This window comes from Nuphar pumila, chromosome 8 (assembly GCF_984573655.1).
Source record: "Nuphar pumila chromosome 8, dmNupPumi1.hap1.1, whole genome shotgun sequence".
NCBI classification, from domain to species: domain Eukaryota; kingdom Viridiplantae; phylum Streptophyta; class Magnoliopsida; order Nymphaeales; family Nymphaeaceae; genus Nuphar; species Nuphar pumila.
Genome location: NC_143256.1, coordinates 114,481,327 through 114,499,838, shown reverse-complemented (window position 1 = coordinate 114,499,838; position 18,512 = coordinate 114,481,327). Strand labels below are relative to the sequence as shown.

General features: G+C 42.6%; 1 protein-coding gene across 1 annotated transcript in view; it reads left to right on the top strand.

Annotated features, from left to right (window-relative positions):
- LOC149830297 (protein SEMI-ROLLED LEAF 2-like) overlaps positions 1-18,512 on the top strand; it is a 65,688-nt gene that overhangs the window by 10,318 nt on the left and 36,858 nt on the right. The window contains exons 3-5 of the mRNA XM_090015418.1: positions 5,132-5,247; positions 17,986-18,100; positions 18,258-18,386. Coding sequence (XP_089871544.1) covers positions 5,132-5,247; positions 17,986-18,100; positions 18,258-18,386 — 360 coding nt within the window. The remainder of the gene's footprint in view (positions 1-5,131; positions 5,248-17,985; positions 18,101-18,257; positions 18,387-18,512) is intronic.

Below are 18,512 nucleotides of genomic sequence, written 5' to 3'. Positions count from 1 at the left end.
CAATCTTTGCATCTCCTCCCACGACTGTACACGCTCTAGCCCCTGCCGCTCCCTCGATCGCTGCAACTCCACCCACCATGTCTGTGCTAATCCTCTCAACCGAGTAGACGCTAAAGAGACACGACGGTGCTCGGCTACAGTGTGGTAGTCAAAGAAAAACTGCACGGCATAAGACCAGTCGAAGAACTGCTCTGCGTCGAACCGCCCTGCAAACTCCGGAAGGTCCGCTTTCACCCCATAAGTGGAGGGATGCTCCACTGCTCTTTGTTGGCGAGCCTCCACCATTCCTGCAGGATACTCGCTCCAGAACGTGTTGTTGTCCCATGCTGCTTCATTATCCTCTATGCGGTACTGCTCGCCTGGATGCTGGTGCTGACGAACTCCTTCGAGGGGTGGTCGACGCTCAGGTCGCGCCACTCCCTGCTGAAATTGTCGCGGCCGGGTTTGCCCGCTGGCGGGGGCCGTCTGTGGCTGTCGCTGGGGCACTGGTATGTAAGGGGGTCCTACTAAAGGTCGGGGTTGTGTTGGGTCTCTGGCTCTAAGTGGGTAGGAAAGGGGTAATAAGGGTTTGGGTTATGATAAGGGTGTAGGGTCGGGCGAGGTACTGGGTTTTGGATCGGGAAGGGGTTATTGGGTTGGTTAGAGTTCGGGTATCTAGTTGGGTTGGGGTAGGACTGGGATGGTTCGCCCGACTGGATATGGATCGGGCCTAATCCTAAACTACTCGTCGGACCCAGATTTGGGTAGGTCGGATCGGGGATCGAGTTGTGGGGATAAAAGGTTTTGTTTGATCTCGATCCACGGTCCATATGAGTATGGGTCTGGTTTTGACCCGGCTCAAGATCAAGCTGGAGTTCCGTCTGGGTCCGATACAAGTTCGGGTCGGTATGGGATCCATTTTGGGGTTCAAAAATCACGGGTTGGGTCAGATTCAGAGCGAACTGCAAACCAAACCCAATTGGGTAGGTTGGGTATGGGGCTGCCAGACCCGGACCCGCTCCTGAGAACCCAAAGGGTGGTCCTCGGTAATCGGGTCCGGACCTGAATAAAATAATCTCCTGACCGGTCCCTGAGGGTTCAGGTCCGGACCACAGGGGATCGGTCCCCTTAGTCTTCGAGCTGCCGGCAACCACAACCCCGCGCGCGGGTGCCGGGAGGGTTGACAGACCCCTCCCTGCACGAGTTGACGCTGGCACACCCACTGCCTGAATCAGCGTCAAACTCGGGTCATGCAGGCTAAGTCCAACCTGCATTCCCAGGTGCGTGGGTCGATGCCAGGCATGCGGGTTTGCGCCAGTGAGGGGAGGATCTCCAAAAGGCCCCGGGGTCGGCTGCATCGCAGTCGCACCAGAGTTCAGGGGGGGCGTACCTTGCTGACGCGCTTCTCGACAGACAGTCCGACGCAGGCCTTCCCCAAAACCCTCCTGAGATACCGCAGGCTGAGGACCCACTTGGGCTGGGTCGATCATTGCAGCCGTGAGGATACCAGCGTCGCCCACGGTGGTATCCACTGGTTGGGTCGTCGTTGGGTTCGATCCTGCGGTCGATTCGATGGCGACGAGTCGACAGTCAATCCCATCCATCCTCTTTGTGATTCCAGCCATCTCTCTGTTCATGCGCAGCATATTCTCCTGCATCTTTGTCATCATCTCCATCATGCGCATCATTGGGTCCTCGGTAACAACTTCTTCCCGTTCCTTGCCGCGTGCCGGGTCGTCCCTCGCCTCTTGAGCCATGCGGCTGCTGACGGAGGATGCCTGGGCTCTGATATAGTTGGATGCTGAACAGGCTTAAAAACAGTCAATCTCACCCAAATGGTGAGTTGGAACTTATTTTATTAAATACCCAATGTTACTAGCAGATTGCTGATAAACAAGTTGAACAAAAATTGTAAACAACGAACTGTAATGGAAAAAAGAAAGAATGATAGGGAAAAGGAAAACAAGGCTGCTCAAAAAAGAAAAATAAACTGTAGTGATTCTCTAAAGACTGCCCTCACGCAGCCCTAAGTCGTGCTTTTTAAAGATGGTCACTGGATCCAGGTCCGGACCCGGACCCGGACCCGGACCCGAGAAGGCTTCAATTCGGGACTGGATCGGTGCTGAGCCGGGTCTTCCTTTTTCTGGAGTAGGTGCACGTTATCTTCCTGCATCGAGTCAACTCAACTGGGGTCGGACCCTGCTGCTGGGTCCGATCGTCCATTCCAACTGGTGGGTCAGGTTCCCTGGCCGTGCCAGGGTCACATGGTACTGGTACTGGTACTGCCTGCCCTGCATCAATATGCATCTAACAGTCAAGAATCATGGATCATCCAAAAAAAACAACAAACGAAACCATCATACAACAACTATATTTTTATCATGAAAATAGATTACGTTGCAGCATAAAAGAAAACATACACAGAAATCCATTCCTTTGAAATGGTGAATAAGGAATCAGAATTGAATCCATGGAAGGGGATCCGTACAGCCCTTTTGACATATGCTAGAGTAGACATATAGAACTACTCTTTTGACTCTTTTGCCCATGGATTCCCATTAAATCATGCATGAGAACCCATCTATATTCAGTTTCTCATCCGATTCAAAAGAGGAGACCCGTACCTTATAAGAATCGAGGAAAAACCCCTTACGGATGGTTGAATGGTTGGAGATCCACCGGTCTCCTCTTCTTCTACCTCCTTCCTCTTCTCTTTCTCTCTCCCTCTCTTTTTCTTTTCTTTCTTTCTTCCTCTCTTTTTTTCTTTTCTTTTCTTTTTGTGTAAGGGATGCCAAAGAGGGGGTGATGCCCCCCCCTTCTCGAGCCCTCTTTAGATGGGCTGGAGAGGGTGGGTTTCCTCTTGGACCTTCTCCTTTCTTGCTCTCTTTCAAAAACTTCCATTTCCTAAAACTTGACTTCTTTGAAAGTTTCTATATATTTTTTTTTCCAAACCTCCTTTCTTAAAAACTCTCAAGCCCTCTTAGGTAAGCATGATGACCCATTTTTGGAAGCCTTAATTACCATCTCAGAATTAATAAAAATTAAATAAATAAAAAATAATTATTAAGTATTTATTAATTATTAATTGTTTAAAAGCTTTCAAAAATAGTCAAATTGACTAGGAAGACTTTTTATACTTAATTAACTCCAATTTAAAGCTCCTAACTGAATTTAAAGCTATAAAAATATTGAGCATGGATTTGGATATGGATCCATATCCAACATCCAACTCCAACTCCATAAATCCCAGTAGATTTTGGATTGGACTTAATTCAGATTAATATGGGTCTTGGATAGAGTCTAGATCCATATTAATTTTGGTCAAGTTCATTGGATCCGATCTGATCTAAATCCGGATCCAGTTTAACAAACTGCTCCCTTTTTTGTAAAAACGCAATTTTTGAGCTAACCGAAACTTGAATTAAGCAAAATAACATACCGTTGTGCTTGGCATTTCGAGACGAATCCAACGACATATTACACTACTATCAAATTCCGAACTTTACCCAAAAATAACCTGAATTTCGCTCGACTTTTGCTTGAATTTAAAGATCGAATTTAAAACTCTTTCTTACGCTTCGATTGACTCGTCTCGACCTTGCAAATGAGAACTAAGTCAGGTTCAGACTAAAAAACATCGGTTTAAATAATGGGGTCCAACCGATTTTTCTCTCAGACTTAGCCAATTTTTCAAAAAATCATAATTTGGCTATGTGTAAAAAAGCACGATATTACACTTTTTGGCCCAGCGACTGGGCGATCTGGGCTGAGTGAACCGAGTCACTCGGTTGACCCAACGAGTTTAAACTATGCTTGGGACTATGGTAGGACATGGTCAAATGGACAACCATGGCTAATGCATTCTATGAATGTGGATAATTTTTTCAGTGACAAACTCCAAATTGGAAACTTGGGAGTTGGGATTTTTTACCTATATCCAAGTACGAACAAACTTTTAAATAGGAGAGAAGAGTATGAGAAAAGAACGTGGATAATGTGAAATGAATGTAACGTAAATCCTGCAACCAAGGTGTTAGAGAAAGAAGAAGAGAGTGAGGAAGAAGATGGAGAAAAAAGGAATAAGATGGGATGGCCACCAAAGGGAAGAGTGCTTCTCTAAATCCATTATCACACTTATATATATAGAGAGTGTCATGGTTTATAATACATGTGACAGAAATACCCCATACCCTAAACCATATTACAAGGCTATGCCATAATGATTCATGGACTTGATGACATGGGATTGGATTCGACTCGGAAGTTCGATTTTTTAAAAAAAATGGGACATGAGGACACGTGTTTTTTTATTGAAATAAAATTAAAATGTAACAAAATATTATTTAAAAAATATTAAAATAATGCTGTATGTCGGTGTCCATGTTGGCGTGTCCGAGCGTGTCTGCACATCTCACCAGGGATACAGCCAAAATGGCATGTCCCTGTGACATAGTTACAAGGATATCAATCCAAAATGAGTATATGATAATAATACATATGATAAACAAGTTCCAGCTGAGATTACAGAGAGGACCTCCACGTTAGGTCTAACATCCCCCTTCAAGCTGGGCATGATGTACAACTTGGCTTTTAATTCCCAATGGCGTTGACTGGGAAGTGGACTTTAATAAACAGGTGTTAGCTACATGATATTCTCCAAATATAAACTTCATTTCTAACATTACAAATGTTCATCTAGCTTCATATGTTTAGTTTTGTTATGTTTGACTAGTTTAGTGGATAAAACAACCATACTTTTGTTATCACAATGAAAAACGGACCTTGTAATGGGTTGCCAAGATTTGTACTTAAATGCATTAGCCACCAAATCCATGTCAGCTTGTTATTTCCTACTGGAGAAAACCATGATAAATGTGAAACTATGAAAAAATGCAACTGAGTAACAAAAAGTGTGATGTTCTTGGTCGAGAGCACAACACAATAGCGTGCCTAGTTTTTGCATTTGATGCTTCATGGAGTCATACATTTTTTTCTTTACTAGGATTTCAACTGCTACATATTTTTGGAATTGTTGATTTCTGTTAAGTTCTCAATTACTATAATTTAGATTTGAAATCCATGTCAATGTCCTGATAAAGTTCTTTCACATTTTGTATATATATTTTTCTTTCTTAGCTTTTTTATTGAACAGATTGCAGATTATCTTGAGCAAAGATGTTACAAGGAATTGCGCAATGAGCGTTTTGGATATGCAAGAACTGTCTTGTGTATTTACAGGAAGCTGTTAGTTTCATGCAAGGGGCAAATGTAATCCCTTATTCATGTGACATCTGATTTTTTTTTCATAACTCATGGTTATTTTTATTGTCTATGACATGTCTTTTCTTTGAGAAATCATGCTTACTTTGCCAAAAGTCAGTTGTGCTTAATTTTTTAGCTCATAAATTGTCATTGCAGTATCTTATCATAGTTGATCATTAATTGCTTGTTGAGCATATCTGAGATTTCTTAGTCTTCATCTTACATGTGAATTGAAATTCTATTTAATGGAACCATGCCATCTTTGTTTGCAGCTTTAAATCTCAATTATAACCATCTTTATTTTTCAACTAAAACCTTTGTAGTATAGAATGGTTTTCTTCTGTCAATCTTGGTTCTACATTTTCTTTTTCTGTTCCACATGAAAATGGATAATATGCTGTAATAGAAAGCTAGCTTCTTCAAGGTTTTCTGTTGAAATTATATAATTAATATTCAGGTTGCTATTCTGATGAAACTAAAGCAGTTGATATAGTTTAAAGTGAGGTTTTGAGACTAAGGTATTTTATGCAGAAAAGAGAACCAATTCTGTGAAACTTATATGAGAAAGTAGTGACATAATATTCAATAATTTCTACCATTCCATTTTTCATGGATTCCATCATCTGTCCTCTGAAAACGCTAGAAGACTCTTTGTTTGCACCCACCAAACTAATCTCCTGCTGCAAAATTCCAACTTTCATAGTATATGTGAGGGATTCATATTCCAATCCCAAACACAAAACTTCCATAGCAAAACCAGCTTCTTATAGGGAGCACAACCTTGATTCTTTTGGCCATTTCTCACAACTATAACTCTTACTCTTCATAAAAATCTATTCAATCTAATGAAATATGGTTAATCATAGCTTTTTTCCTGGACATTTCATGCCTAATCAATTTTATAGCAAGTTTCCACATGGTTTTTGGTGTAAATTGTGGCATGAATTGGGTCGAGAGATAAGGGTGACATGATAAGCAAATAAAATATTAATGGATCTATGTGTTGATGTTTTGCATGGATGGTTTGGACATTACCATGGCAAAGGGCATGATGAAAAGGGGGTTAAAATAAGGGCATCAAAACCCATGGGTGGTAGAAGGTGTCATAAGCCTTAGGGATTCTTTTCGTGACATATTGAAGGGAATCTCTTGCATGCTCAGAGCACTTATGGCATTCATAGCCTCTAATAATCAATAATAAAAGAATTTTGTTGTACTCTCATTGTGATTTTCATGTTAACTTATGTAGGTGTATGAAGTTCTCTTATCCATTCTTTTATGGGAAGGGGAGTTTCTTTGTTTTTCTCTTTCATTTGTTTATTGTTGTATTACTTTTTCTGTCAAGGTATTTTGTTTCTTTTTACCACATCTCATTATATGGTCGTCTTATATATATATATATATATTCGAGAGAGAGTGGTAGCTGCTTAACACATCTGTGCTTAACAAAAACGGACGCACGTTGAGCTTCCATCACGCACGTGCGATGGACACTCAGCTGAGCACGCAAAAGAAGCAAAAACGATAATTAGCGGCACTTTTCAAGCGCTCTAAAAACAAATTTTTTATACCGGGCGTGCCCCCATAAAGGCATTTAGTGGTGATTTTGATGCACCACTAAAGGCCCTAGTGAAACTGGGACCTTTAGTAGTTCCTCAAAAGTGCTGCTAATTGTTGTTTTTGCTTATTTTGCTGAATGGACACAGCGAGTGTGAGTTTTCGTTAATGACCTATGGATTAAGCAGCTACCACTCACTATATATATGCTTTGTGCCGAGCTGGCAAAGTCAGTTTTACATTCTGCATACTATCCTTCAATTTTGGTATTGGATGTTCAAGATTATGGACTACAGTCCATGCTTCTTTTCTTTCTTCATGTCTGCACCAGTATGTGCATATGATTTTTCTTTTTCACTTTTATCTTTTTGTGCTGATTTTATCTTCTAACATCAGCATTCCTCATTCTTTTATAGAAAAATGAAAAATCTTCAAAAGTATTATAAAGATTTCGGGCTATGATCTTGATGGTATCTAACATGACAACTTTTAGCACATTTATAGAATTTCAAAGAGAAGAACTTGGGGCGGAATGGGTGTGCGTGTAATACTCGTGCTTTAAAAAAATGATGTTTTGGATCCAGGTTGGATCCGATCGGATCTAACCCGGATCCGGGCCAACAACAACCCCCCCCCCCCCCCCACACACACACACACACACACCACACACACACACACACACACACATGGGAGTTTTCTTTTTAAAAAGATCTGAAGCCTCCCGACTCTCGCCTGAGTCACGCCGACGCCCCTCCCTGCACCTCGCTGAGGCCCTGCTTGACCTCGAACCCCGACGACTCCCTGAAACCGGAACCCCCTCCCACTCCTCTCTCTCTTCCCCCCCTCTTCTTCTTCCTGTCGCCGGCACACCCGGACCGGCGTTGCCCCTTAGCTACGCTCGCTGCTCTCTCTCCCTCTCTCCTTCTCGCAGGCTCACTGAGCCTCTCTCTCTCTCTCCTTCCACCTCGGTTGCCCACGACAGCCAGGGCCTGACCCTTTTCCCTTCCCTGTGCTCTCTGTTGGCCACCGACCACCTTCCCTCTTTTGTTTTTACTCTCAGTAGGAGGGTATTACTCTCAGTAGGAGGGTATTACTCTCTTGCCCCTCTCTTCTTCCTTGCTAGCTCGACGGCAAACCAGAACCACCAGCGGTGGTGGCTCTGGCTTGTTAGGTGAGAGGGTGCCTAGCACCCCTCCCTTGACTTCTCGTCTTTAGCAGCAGCCTTAGGCTGCTGCTGCCATTTTGGTGGGGCGACCAGAAGGGGGTGGTTGAGGCCACTCCCCCTGTCGCCCCCTTTCCTTCGTCTCTACCTCTGCTGGAGGCAGAGCTTCTGGAGGGCACGGCTGAACCACCCTGACGGTGGTGTCCGGTCTTCTCGAACCCTCTCAGCCATGCCACCAGTGGTGGGCAGCAGCCTTCGGCCCTGTTCCTCTCCTCTCCCCTGTTTTCTCAGAGGACAGCAGCAGCCGCTGGCTGCTGTTGTGGCCTTTGGATGCCGACCAGGTGGGGCAGCCGAAACCGCTATCCACCTTCCGCCCCTGCCTCTGCTCCTACCGTCTCTACCGGGCTGTCAGGCCTTCTCGCCTCTCCCTTGGTGGACCGAGCAAGACTCGGTCTTGTCACTAAATGGGACCAGTCCGGGCTCGGCCTGACCACCAAGCCCATCCCCTCCCTCGGTTTGCACAGCCTGCCGAGCTGAACCTGACTGGAACCGAGCTCAGCTTGGTCCCGTAATGAAATGGAATAAATCCAAAATATGTCGCTTATGGACATGCAAGAACACACCCCACCACCCTCACAACTCACAAGGGTCAAAAATATCTTTGTTATTGCATAGGAGAACTCTTAGAAGAGTGAAATATACAAAGGTGTTTATAATACAAAGGGGCAGCTCCAAGTGGCTCTTGGGCTGTTGGGAGCAGCTCCAACAGCCTGTTGGAGCTGTCTCATCAAATCTGAAAAAGTAAGAAGATAAAAAAAATAAAGAAAATAAAAAAGAACTAAAAATAAAAGGTGGTTAGACCCTAATGAGCTGATGCCTATTACTGTGAAAAGACCAAAATACTCTTGATGGGTATATATATATATATATCCTAACAGGTCCATGCTTTCAGACCGAGTCAGCTCAGTTGGTAAAAACTAAGCTTGGCTCGATCGTGCATTTTTCTCGCTCTTGTCAGTGGGAGGATGATAGATCGTTGCTCTCCTTCCCCTATTACCAAGCCTGCCCTCCTTCCTCTTTTGCACAGGAACCGAGGCTAGCTCGGTCCTGATGCAGCGAGGGGATCGTCTTTCGTGGGCACTAGGGTGCGGAAATGGAGAACACGACTTCCATGATCGTGTAATGTGCAAAAACACGATGAATGAGCACCGAAAATGATGGTGCTTGTTTCCTTTTTATTTCAATGAAGACTTGAATCAACAATCGAATGAAAAAAGTAACTGAGAAAATAAATCAACAAAGTGAAGAGAATCAGAATCCAAGCGAAAACTGCTGAAAACAAGAAAAAAAAACTCAGAAAGAAAGGCTGCGGTAATTCTCAATAGTTCTCCCTGCACGCAACCCTAGAATGACCTATTTAAAGGTTGCAAGTGAACCCGGGTCTCGGGTCCGATCCTGGACCCGAGACGTCTTCATTCTGGAGCTGGATTGGTGACGTTCTGGGTTGTTTTTCCTCTGGAGTAGGTACGTAGGGTCACATCCTTGCACTGATGCACCTTACCTGCGATCGGATCCAACTCCTGGGTCCGATCGTCCATCCCCTTTGGATCGGGTTCCTTGACCATGCCTTGGTCATGCGGTACAGACCCGATTCGGTCCTGCTCTACATCATTCTCCCCTGGTTGGGAAGAAGTCGGCTCTGACGACTTGTTGTCTCCACAGTTAGCATATAGATCAGACACAATGAAGATAGGCGAGATGTTCCAATCTTTAGGCAATTCAAGGAGGTAGGCATTTAGACCTAATCGCCGAAGGATCTTGAAGGGGCCATATTTCTTAGGACTCAATTTACCATAAGTACCCACTGGGAAACGCTCTGAACGCAGGTAAACCCATACTAACTGACCAACTTGAACTTGAACATCACGACAACCTTGGTCTACGAAAGCTTTGTAGGCTTCATAGCTTTCAACAAGTTTGACTCGGACCTGTCTGTGGATATCACGCGTGTACTCAACGGCATCAAATGTGTATGGGGCTGGGTCCGAAAGACTAGACACAGGTGCTAGATCTACTACATGGGTTGGTGACCGCCCATAAACTACTTGAAAAGGAGACTTGCCCGTAGACCGGTTGATGAAACTGTTATATGCGAACTCGTCTTGAGGCAAGACTAGGTCCCATGTTTTGATATTTTCCCCAACTAGACTCCTTAGCAAGTTCCCTAGGGTGAGGTTCATAACTTCCGTTTGGCCATCGGTTTGTGGGTGGTATGCACTGCTGAACTGGAGCTTGGTTTTCAATAAGGTCCATAACGATTTCCAAAAATGGCTCATAAAGCGCGTGTCACGATCTGAGGTGATCGTGTGGGGCAATCCATGAAAGCGGGCCACATCCTTGAAGTAGTACGAGGCTACTAACGAGGCATCGGTGGTTCGCTTACACGGGACAAAGATAGCCATCTTGGAAAATCAGTCAACCACAACTAAGATGGAATCAAAACGACATGAGGTTCTGGGAAGACCCACAATTAAATCTATAGACACATGTTCCCAGGGCCGCTCAGGGATGGGCAACAGAGTATACAAATCACTATTCTGACGTCTACCCTTGGACACTTGACACACTCGACAACTTTGAACAAACTTGACAACATCTTTGCGCATTTTGGGCCAAAAGTAGCGTTCATCTAATAGAGCGAACGTCTTATCATGTCAAAAATGCTCAACTAATCCCCCCTTCATGTAACTCGGAAATCAATTGAAGTCTAAGAGAGAAGGCAGACACACATAACTTATTACCTCGAAAGAGATAACCGTTATGTATACTGAACCGTGGGTCAGCTGTGCTATCAGGGGAGAGGCACCTTTCCCAGACTTGTTGAAAATCAGGGTCCGTTGGGTACAACTCCTTGCACTGCTTGAACCTAATGACCTGCACTGACATAGTCATCAAAAGTCTATTCTTCCTGTTAAGTGCGTCAGCTACCTTGTTTAGAGTACCTGATTGATGGCGAATAGTGAAGGTGTACTCTTGCAAGAAGCTGACCCACTTTGCATGTCTAGCACTCAACTTCTTTTAACTATTCAAATACTTCAACGCCTCATGATCCGTGTACAAGACGAACTCCTTATAAATGAGATAATGCCTCTAATAACGAAGGGTTTGTACAACGGCATAGAACTCGGCATCATAAGTGGAGTACTGACACCTGACTTGAGTCAGTTTTTCACTAAAGAAAGCAATGGGCATGCGGTTCTGACTCAAGACTGCACCAATTCTCACTTTAGAGGCATCACACTCAACCTCAAAGACTGCGCTAAAATCATGAAGGGCTAAGACGGGGGTACTAGTCATTTTCTCTTTGATGAGCGTGAAGGCCTTTCCCGCCACAGACATCCAATAGAAACTAGTACTCTTTAGGCACTTCGTGATAGGGGCCATGCGGGTGTTGAAGTTTCTCACAAAACGATGATAGAAAGTGGCTAACCCGTGAAAACTACGAATCTCTCCTATAGCCTTTGGGGTAGGCCATTCTACAATTGCACGGATTTTGGTGGGATCCGCCTTAACTCTATCAGACGACACAATGAAACCCCAAAACACAACAATTGACGTCATAAATTCACACTTTTTGGCATTGACATACAACTTTTCCCTCCTTAAAATCTCTAAGACCAGATGCAAATGACTCAAATGATCAGACAAAGAAGAACTATAAACCAAAATGTCATCAAAATATACAACGACAAACTTCCCTATACAAGGATGCAACACTTGGGTCATCATATTCATGAAAGTACTTGGGGCATTTGATAACCCAAATGGCGTGACTAACCACTCATACAATCCATCACGTGTCTTGAATGTCGTCTTTCACTCATCCTCCTCCCGGATACGGATTTAATGGTACCCACTTTTTAAATCAATTTTAGAGAACATAGAGGCACCGACCAACATATCAAACATATCATCCAAACGAGGAATGGGAAAATGGTATTTGACAGTGATGCGATTGATCGCTCGACTATTAACACACATGCACATGGACCCATCTTTCTTAGGGGTGAGTAGGGCAGGTACTGCGCAAGGGCTCACACTCTCACGAATAAACCCCTTTTGCAGTAACTCTTGAACTTGCCTCAACAACTCGGCATGCTTGGATGAGTTCATGCGATACGCGGGGAGGTTAGGGAGACTCGACCCCGGGACAAAATCAATGGCATGCTGCACCACCTGCGTCGAAGGTAGACCATCAGGAAGGTCGTCAGGCATAATGTCGCGAAACTCCTCAACAAGGGGCGCGATGTCTGCGGGAACGGGCAACGACGTACTCATGGACGGCTTAACCACCCGGGCATAACAATAACCATCTTCCCGACAATGGCTCAAGAAAGACCGGTAAGATAAGCCCGTGAGCCGAGGAACTCGCTCAGGCTTATCCACAGTGGAAAAACCGGTCTTCTTGATAGGGAGAAAGACTATTTTATGACCCTTAAAAATAAATGAGTATGTGCTCTTACGACCATCGTGAATGGTCTTGCGATCAAACTGACAGGGACGTCCCAAAAGAATGTAACACGCACTCATAGGGGCTACATCACACCGCACCTCATTGTGGTAATGCTCCCCCATGGAGAACCGAACTAAACAACGTTGGGTGATAGGAACCTCGTTTCCTCTTTTGAACCATGCCATCTTGTATGATTGAGATAATTTCTCCGTTTTCAGGTTCAAGGTGGACACGACACTCTCGGACACCATATTCTCATACGCCCCAGTATCAATTATAACATCACATGCATGCCTCTCACAGTTGCACCGGGTTCTAAAAATGTTATTTCGCAAACATTTTGCAGGGGTCGACTCTCGGGGTGCGGTCAAAACATGACGAATAGACAATAAATTTTCGACATTGTCATCGAACTCTATGACTTCCCTCTCGTCATCTCCTTTAACCAATGACTCACCCTCACTTTCACTATCAGATGCTGACTCAACATTACCCTCGACAAAATGGGTGTTCTTGCTCACGGTGGGGCACTTGGACGTGACATGACCTAACTCCTGACACCTAAAACAACGAATGGTAGACTCACTAGGCTTGGCCTTGGATTTGGTATGGTACGCGGGTCCGGACTGGTTGGGTTTGCTAGGATTTACTCTAGGGTTGGACTTTGAGTCTTTTTTCCTAGGGGAGCTCCCTCCTCTGGTTGGGAAACTCGACTTGGGTCGACTGGACTGGTCACTACGGGAGGTCCTATATTCCTGCTGTTAAGATAAGTTAAGTCGACCACACTAAAGTAAAGTTTATTTATTCTTAAAGTTGTTTTTTGGTATTTTATAAATAATGATGGACTCTAATGTAAATTTGCTCTCTTGGCTAATCTCTATTTAAACTAAAGGAGATTAGACCTAATGAAGTTTTCTAAGTTCTTTCTTTCTCTCTCTCGTTTTTGAGTATTTTCTAAGTTTTTTCTTCTACATGGTAACAAAGTCGTCGATCTGGGGAGCGCGATCTCAAGTTCTGCGTCAAAGTTCGAGTAAAGGGTATTAGATCACGTGAAGAGGATCAGATAAAAAGGTTCACGTGAAGAGAATCAGATAAAAGGTGGTGTTTTTTTTAATGAGTGGTACATATCTGAGGTCTGACAAGAGTCCTGACTCAGATCTAAAAGTCGCGTGGATCTATGGGTCTCTGTCGACCAAACTGAGTGGATACAGGTATGGGTATTGTGCTAAAGTCGTGAAGTGGGTGACGGTAAAATTTTTTTGTGGAGGTTAAATGCAGTCCATTGTGGATCTGTGTTTTTTTTTACCGTATGCTCTGGGTAGTTCAGATCTGATCACAAATCTGAATGTAGTGAAGATTAAATATAGTTTTCAGTTGTGGACATGGATATTTTGGGTTTGGTTCGTTCAAATCTGGTTGTCGTGAAGAAATATTCATATTAAATAGTCGTGGATCTGCAATTTTTTTTCTAGAGATCTGCTCACAGATCTGAGTGTGGTGAAGATTAAATCTACTTTTCAGTCGTGGACCTGCATACTTCTGTTTTTGGGTCCTTCATATTTGGGTGTCGAAAAAAAAAACAAAAACAAAAATACTTTATATTACATAGTTGTGGATTTCTTTTGTGATCTGATTACAGATCTGACTCATCTGAGTGTGGTGAAGATTGGATATACTTTTCAGTCGTGGACCTGCATACTTTTATTTTGGTTCACTCATATCTGGTTGTTGTGAAGAACAATTTATATTAAATAGTTGTGTTTTTTTTATCAGATCATTTGTTCTGGTTGGTTCAGATCTGATCGCAGATCTGATGTCGTGGTGAAGACCCATCATCGTAGTGGATCTGCATAGTGTGGATCCGATCTCTATCAGATTTAACATTTTTTTTTAAGTGGAAGTTTATTGCAGCAACACTATTCGTGCTGACTACTGAGTGAGAGGCAGGGGGGAGTCCCCCTGTCCACGAGAGGCGACGACAGGGGGCTCCGCCCCCCTGTCGATCGACCTAGAGAGAGAGGTAGGGGGGGGGAGTCCCCCTGCCCACGAGAGGCAACGACAGGGGGCTCCGCCCCCCTGTCGGTCGACTGAACACGGAGAAGAAGATGAGGGTGCGAGAGGGGAAAAGGAGAAAACAGAGGGAAGAAGAGGCGTACCTGGTGGTCGCCGGAGGAACTTCGGGCTGTTGGCGGTCGGACGGGAGGTCACAGGTGGTGGCGGGTTGACAGGGGTCTCCGGGCTGGCTCGCCGGAGAGGCTCGCTAGTGGCAGTGGTTTGTCGGCGAGCAGAAACGAGGGAGTGCGAGAGGCGGTCAGGGGAGAGAGAGACGAGAGAGCGGAAAAGGAGAAAGGAAGGTTTCGAGAACCCCCCCCCTTTTCCTCGTTGTCTTTAAAAGACAGCGAGGGAGGCGGTGCCTCAGTTGGGTCCGGGTCCGGATCCGACCCAAATCTAAATATTTTTTTTGGTTATTACATCCGAGGTCGAGCCGACCCCAGTCCGTTCTCGATTTCTTCACCGGGATTAACACACACACACACACATACACATACACATACACATACACATACACATACACATACACATACACATATATATTGTCATAAACATAGGATCAATGTAAAGTGCATGTGTGCACATGATTAACATGAGATCAATGAAAATAAATAATCTTTATGCATTTTCTTGAAATCTCATAAGGAATGAATGCATTGATCACATATAAAACATGCTCTTGACATGAAATAAAAGTTTAAATTTGAAATACATATTACCAGCCATACATATATCGTTTTTTCATAAGTTGAAATGTGAAACCAAAACCAAATTCATGGATTCCTTCAAAAATATCACCTAAATCCTATTTAGGCTCTTTTCCTCCATCCGAATAAAAAGAGAAACCCGTACCTTTTTCCTTGTTGTGGGTTAAACCTCAAAGAAAGTAGGAGACATTGATGGAGTTGTAGTTGCCCCTCTCCACACCAATCTCTCTCTCTTTCTTTCTTTCTCTCTTTTCCTCTTTTTTGCACATGATTTTTTTTGGGTTTAAATAGAGGTTGGCTGCTCTAGAGGGTGACACCCCTCTAGAGTCCAAATCTGGTTTAGAGATAGAGTTCTACCAATGTAGAACTCTATCCCTAACCTCCTTTCTACTTTTTCAACAAATTAGAATTTTTATTATTTTTACTTTTTCTAACTATATATGTGCTCTTCTAGAGGGTGACGCCCCCTCTAGAATCCCTTTTCTGGGTAGAGTTACACAAATGTAGAACTCTGCCATATCAAAAATAAAATTTCAGAATTAATTATTATTTAATATTTAAATAATTATTTATCAATTATTTATTAAATAAGAAATATCCAGAAAGTTTCAGAGGGTATCTTATCCCTCTGGGAGTCTTCTTAACTTTAAAATTCTTTAATTTCAACCTATATATTGAATTTAAAGCTTTCATTTCGTTAGATCTGGATCCAATATTCAAATCTATATCCAAAATTCATATGGATCTTGGACTGTATCAACTCTTAATTAATATGGGTCTTGGATCGAGTCCAGATCCATATTAACTTGGATTATACAAATCGGATCCGGTCTGATCCAACCTAGACCCAGTCCCATCGGGGCGGGCCTTTTTTGAAAAAATGTGATTTTCGGGCCAACCATAGTTCGAATTCAGAAAAATAAAATATCGTTAAACTCAGAATTTTGAGCCGCATCTAACGATATATAACTTGAATTTTGCCTGAATTTAACCCAAATTTTGCTCGATTTTCACTTGATTTTAAAGGTAAAAAATAAAAGTCTTTATAATATCTTGTTTGGCTCATTTAAGTCTTGTGGATGAGCTTTGGGCCAAACCCAAACTCAATTGATGCCACCTAAAATCGAGGATTTATCAATTTTTCAACACTTAGACAAAATTTTCAAAAATCTCTAAATTTAACTAAGTGTAAAAACACATAATATTACATCATGTAGGGGAAGGTGGAGAAAATGACAACTCAGAAGAAGAAGATCCATCATTTGAATATCGTTTTTGTTATGATTGATAGATTAGTGTGCTTTTTTTGTTTTGTTACGTAATAAATAACTTTGATATCAAACGTTCATGCTTGTGAGTTGTGACTTTTGTTAATGTTTGTTAGTTAGTGTTATCAGTTTCGTTTCGAATGTTTTACTATTGCATGTTTATGTTTAACTTCTCATAATGCATATATTCATTTTTTGTTCAATTGCATTCTATAAATTTTTTATTTTTTTTTATTTTTTATGATTTTTAATTCGAGTTTTTTCCTGTGTCTTACGATACAATGCGATATGGTACGGTACACCCGTATCTCAAGCTCATACGATATGGTAATTACAGCATTGACGGGTAGGGCTGGCTGAGCCTAACCCATATCTTTATCTTTTAGAAATTGGTCAGTGCTACAGATGGCCTGTGCTCCGCTCATTTGGGGCAAATCCTGAGCTAGGATTTTGGCCTTCAGCCCATCCCATCAATGGGCCACTGGCCCGTCCAGAAAACTAGGCCCCGGCTGGGTTTTGCGAACTCATTGCCCAGTCCTAGGGCAGAACTCACACACATTTATGTTTTCTTTTTGGGCATTCTTAGGTTTTGACTTCTCTAGTAACTTTATAATTTTTTCATAGTGGTCGGTTATGTAACTTTATTGATTCCTTGATTTTGATTTCAGATTATGATTTTAGAGTCCCTTTTTTGTCCTTAAAGAACATTAAATGTGATAATGTTGATGTTTCGGCATATGTTATGGTTGTATAGTTTATTTTGGATACATTTGAGAATAAAGCTGTTATTATGATGTTTTAAGGGACCCGTTAGTCTTATCTTTTGATTTTGAGATGGTTTTGGCTATATAAAGAACTGTGGTCCTTGTTCTTGCCCTCGTTGTGATATGCTTCCATTAGTGGTTTGTTAAGAGGTGGAGGATTATTGGTGGCATTGTTTTTGTATCTCAATTGGAGGAGGAGCTTGCTTTGACTCAGTTTCACTTTATTTATTATTTTATGTTGAACTCTTTTGGATTTCTGGATGAAGGTGCTTCATTTCATGTAAAAACCTGATGACTTTCATCCATATCAGTGATTTTTGTTTTATCTTATTGATATATCACCATCACTGATGGAACTGCTCAATTCATTGGCATGGTGTTTAGATAAATTAACTCCCACTTTTTAGTTCTAAAGCTGATGCTCCTAATTTACTTGATTTCTGTTTTTCATACTTTTTCAGTAGTCTGGTTTCCAATTATTTTCTGTATCCAATCATCAATATGTTGTTTCTGTTTAAAATTTTAGGTGCATGGTCTATGGGTAGCTGAGGTGGATAGAATTGTTTTGCATATAAATTTCTGTTGCTATTAGGATGACAAAGCTTAGAATTTTGATGTTATATAGGATGACCCACATTAGAATCTTTATGTTTCTCAATGTATCATTTTGAGGCTACCTTGATTCATGTATTATGTCTTGAACAGTCCCACACATTTGCAGGCCACTTTTTGCAAGTAGCCTGTTGAACATCATACACGCTCTTTTGGATCAAACACGGCAGGATGAGATGCAGATTTTGGGATGCCAGACTCTTGCTGATTTTGCTGCGAATCAGGTACCATCTTCTAATCCTTCTATTCAGGCTTCAGGTTTTCATTGAATCTGCAAGCATTTAAGATCTATATAACCCCTTTTTCATTTTCTGGCTCTACTTAGGCTCCATTTTGCTTCAATAAATTTCTAATTTCTGTCCTGTTTTTGAACTATGCCAGGTTGACAGCACTCACATGTTCAACGTAGAGAATCTTGTACCAAAACTTTGTCAACTAGCCCAAGAAATGAGAGAAAATGAAAGGTCACTGCTTCTGTGTTCAGCTGGGTTGCAAGCCCTTTCAACAATGGTACGAGTTATCCCACCATTATATATACACATACATACATGCATACATACATAGACACATACATACATATATACATATATATACAGGAAAGGAAGTGTCATTGGACACCCCTGGGTGTTGGACGAG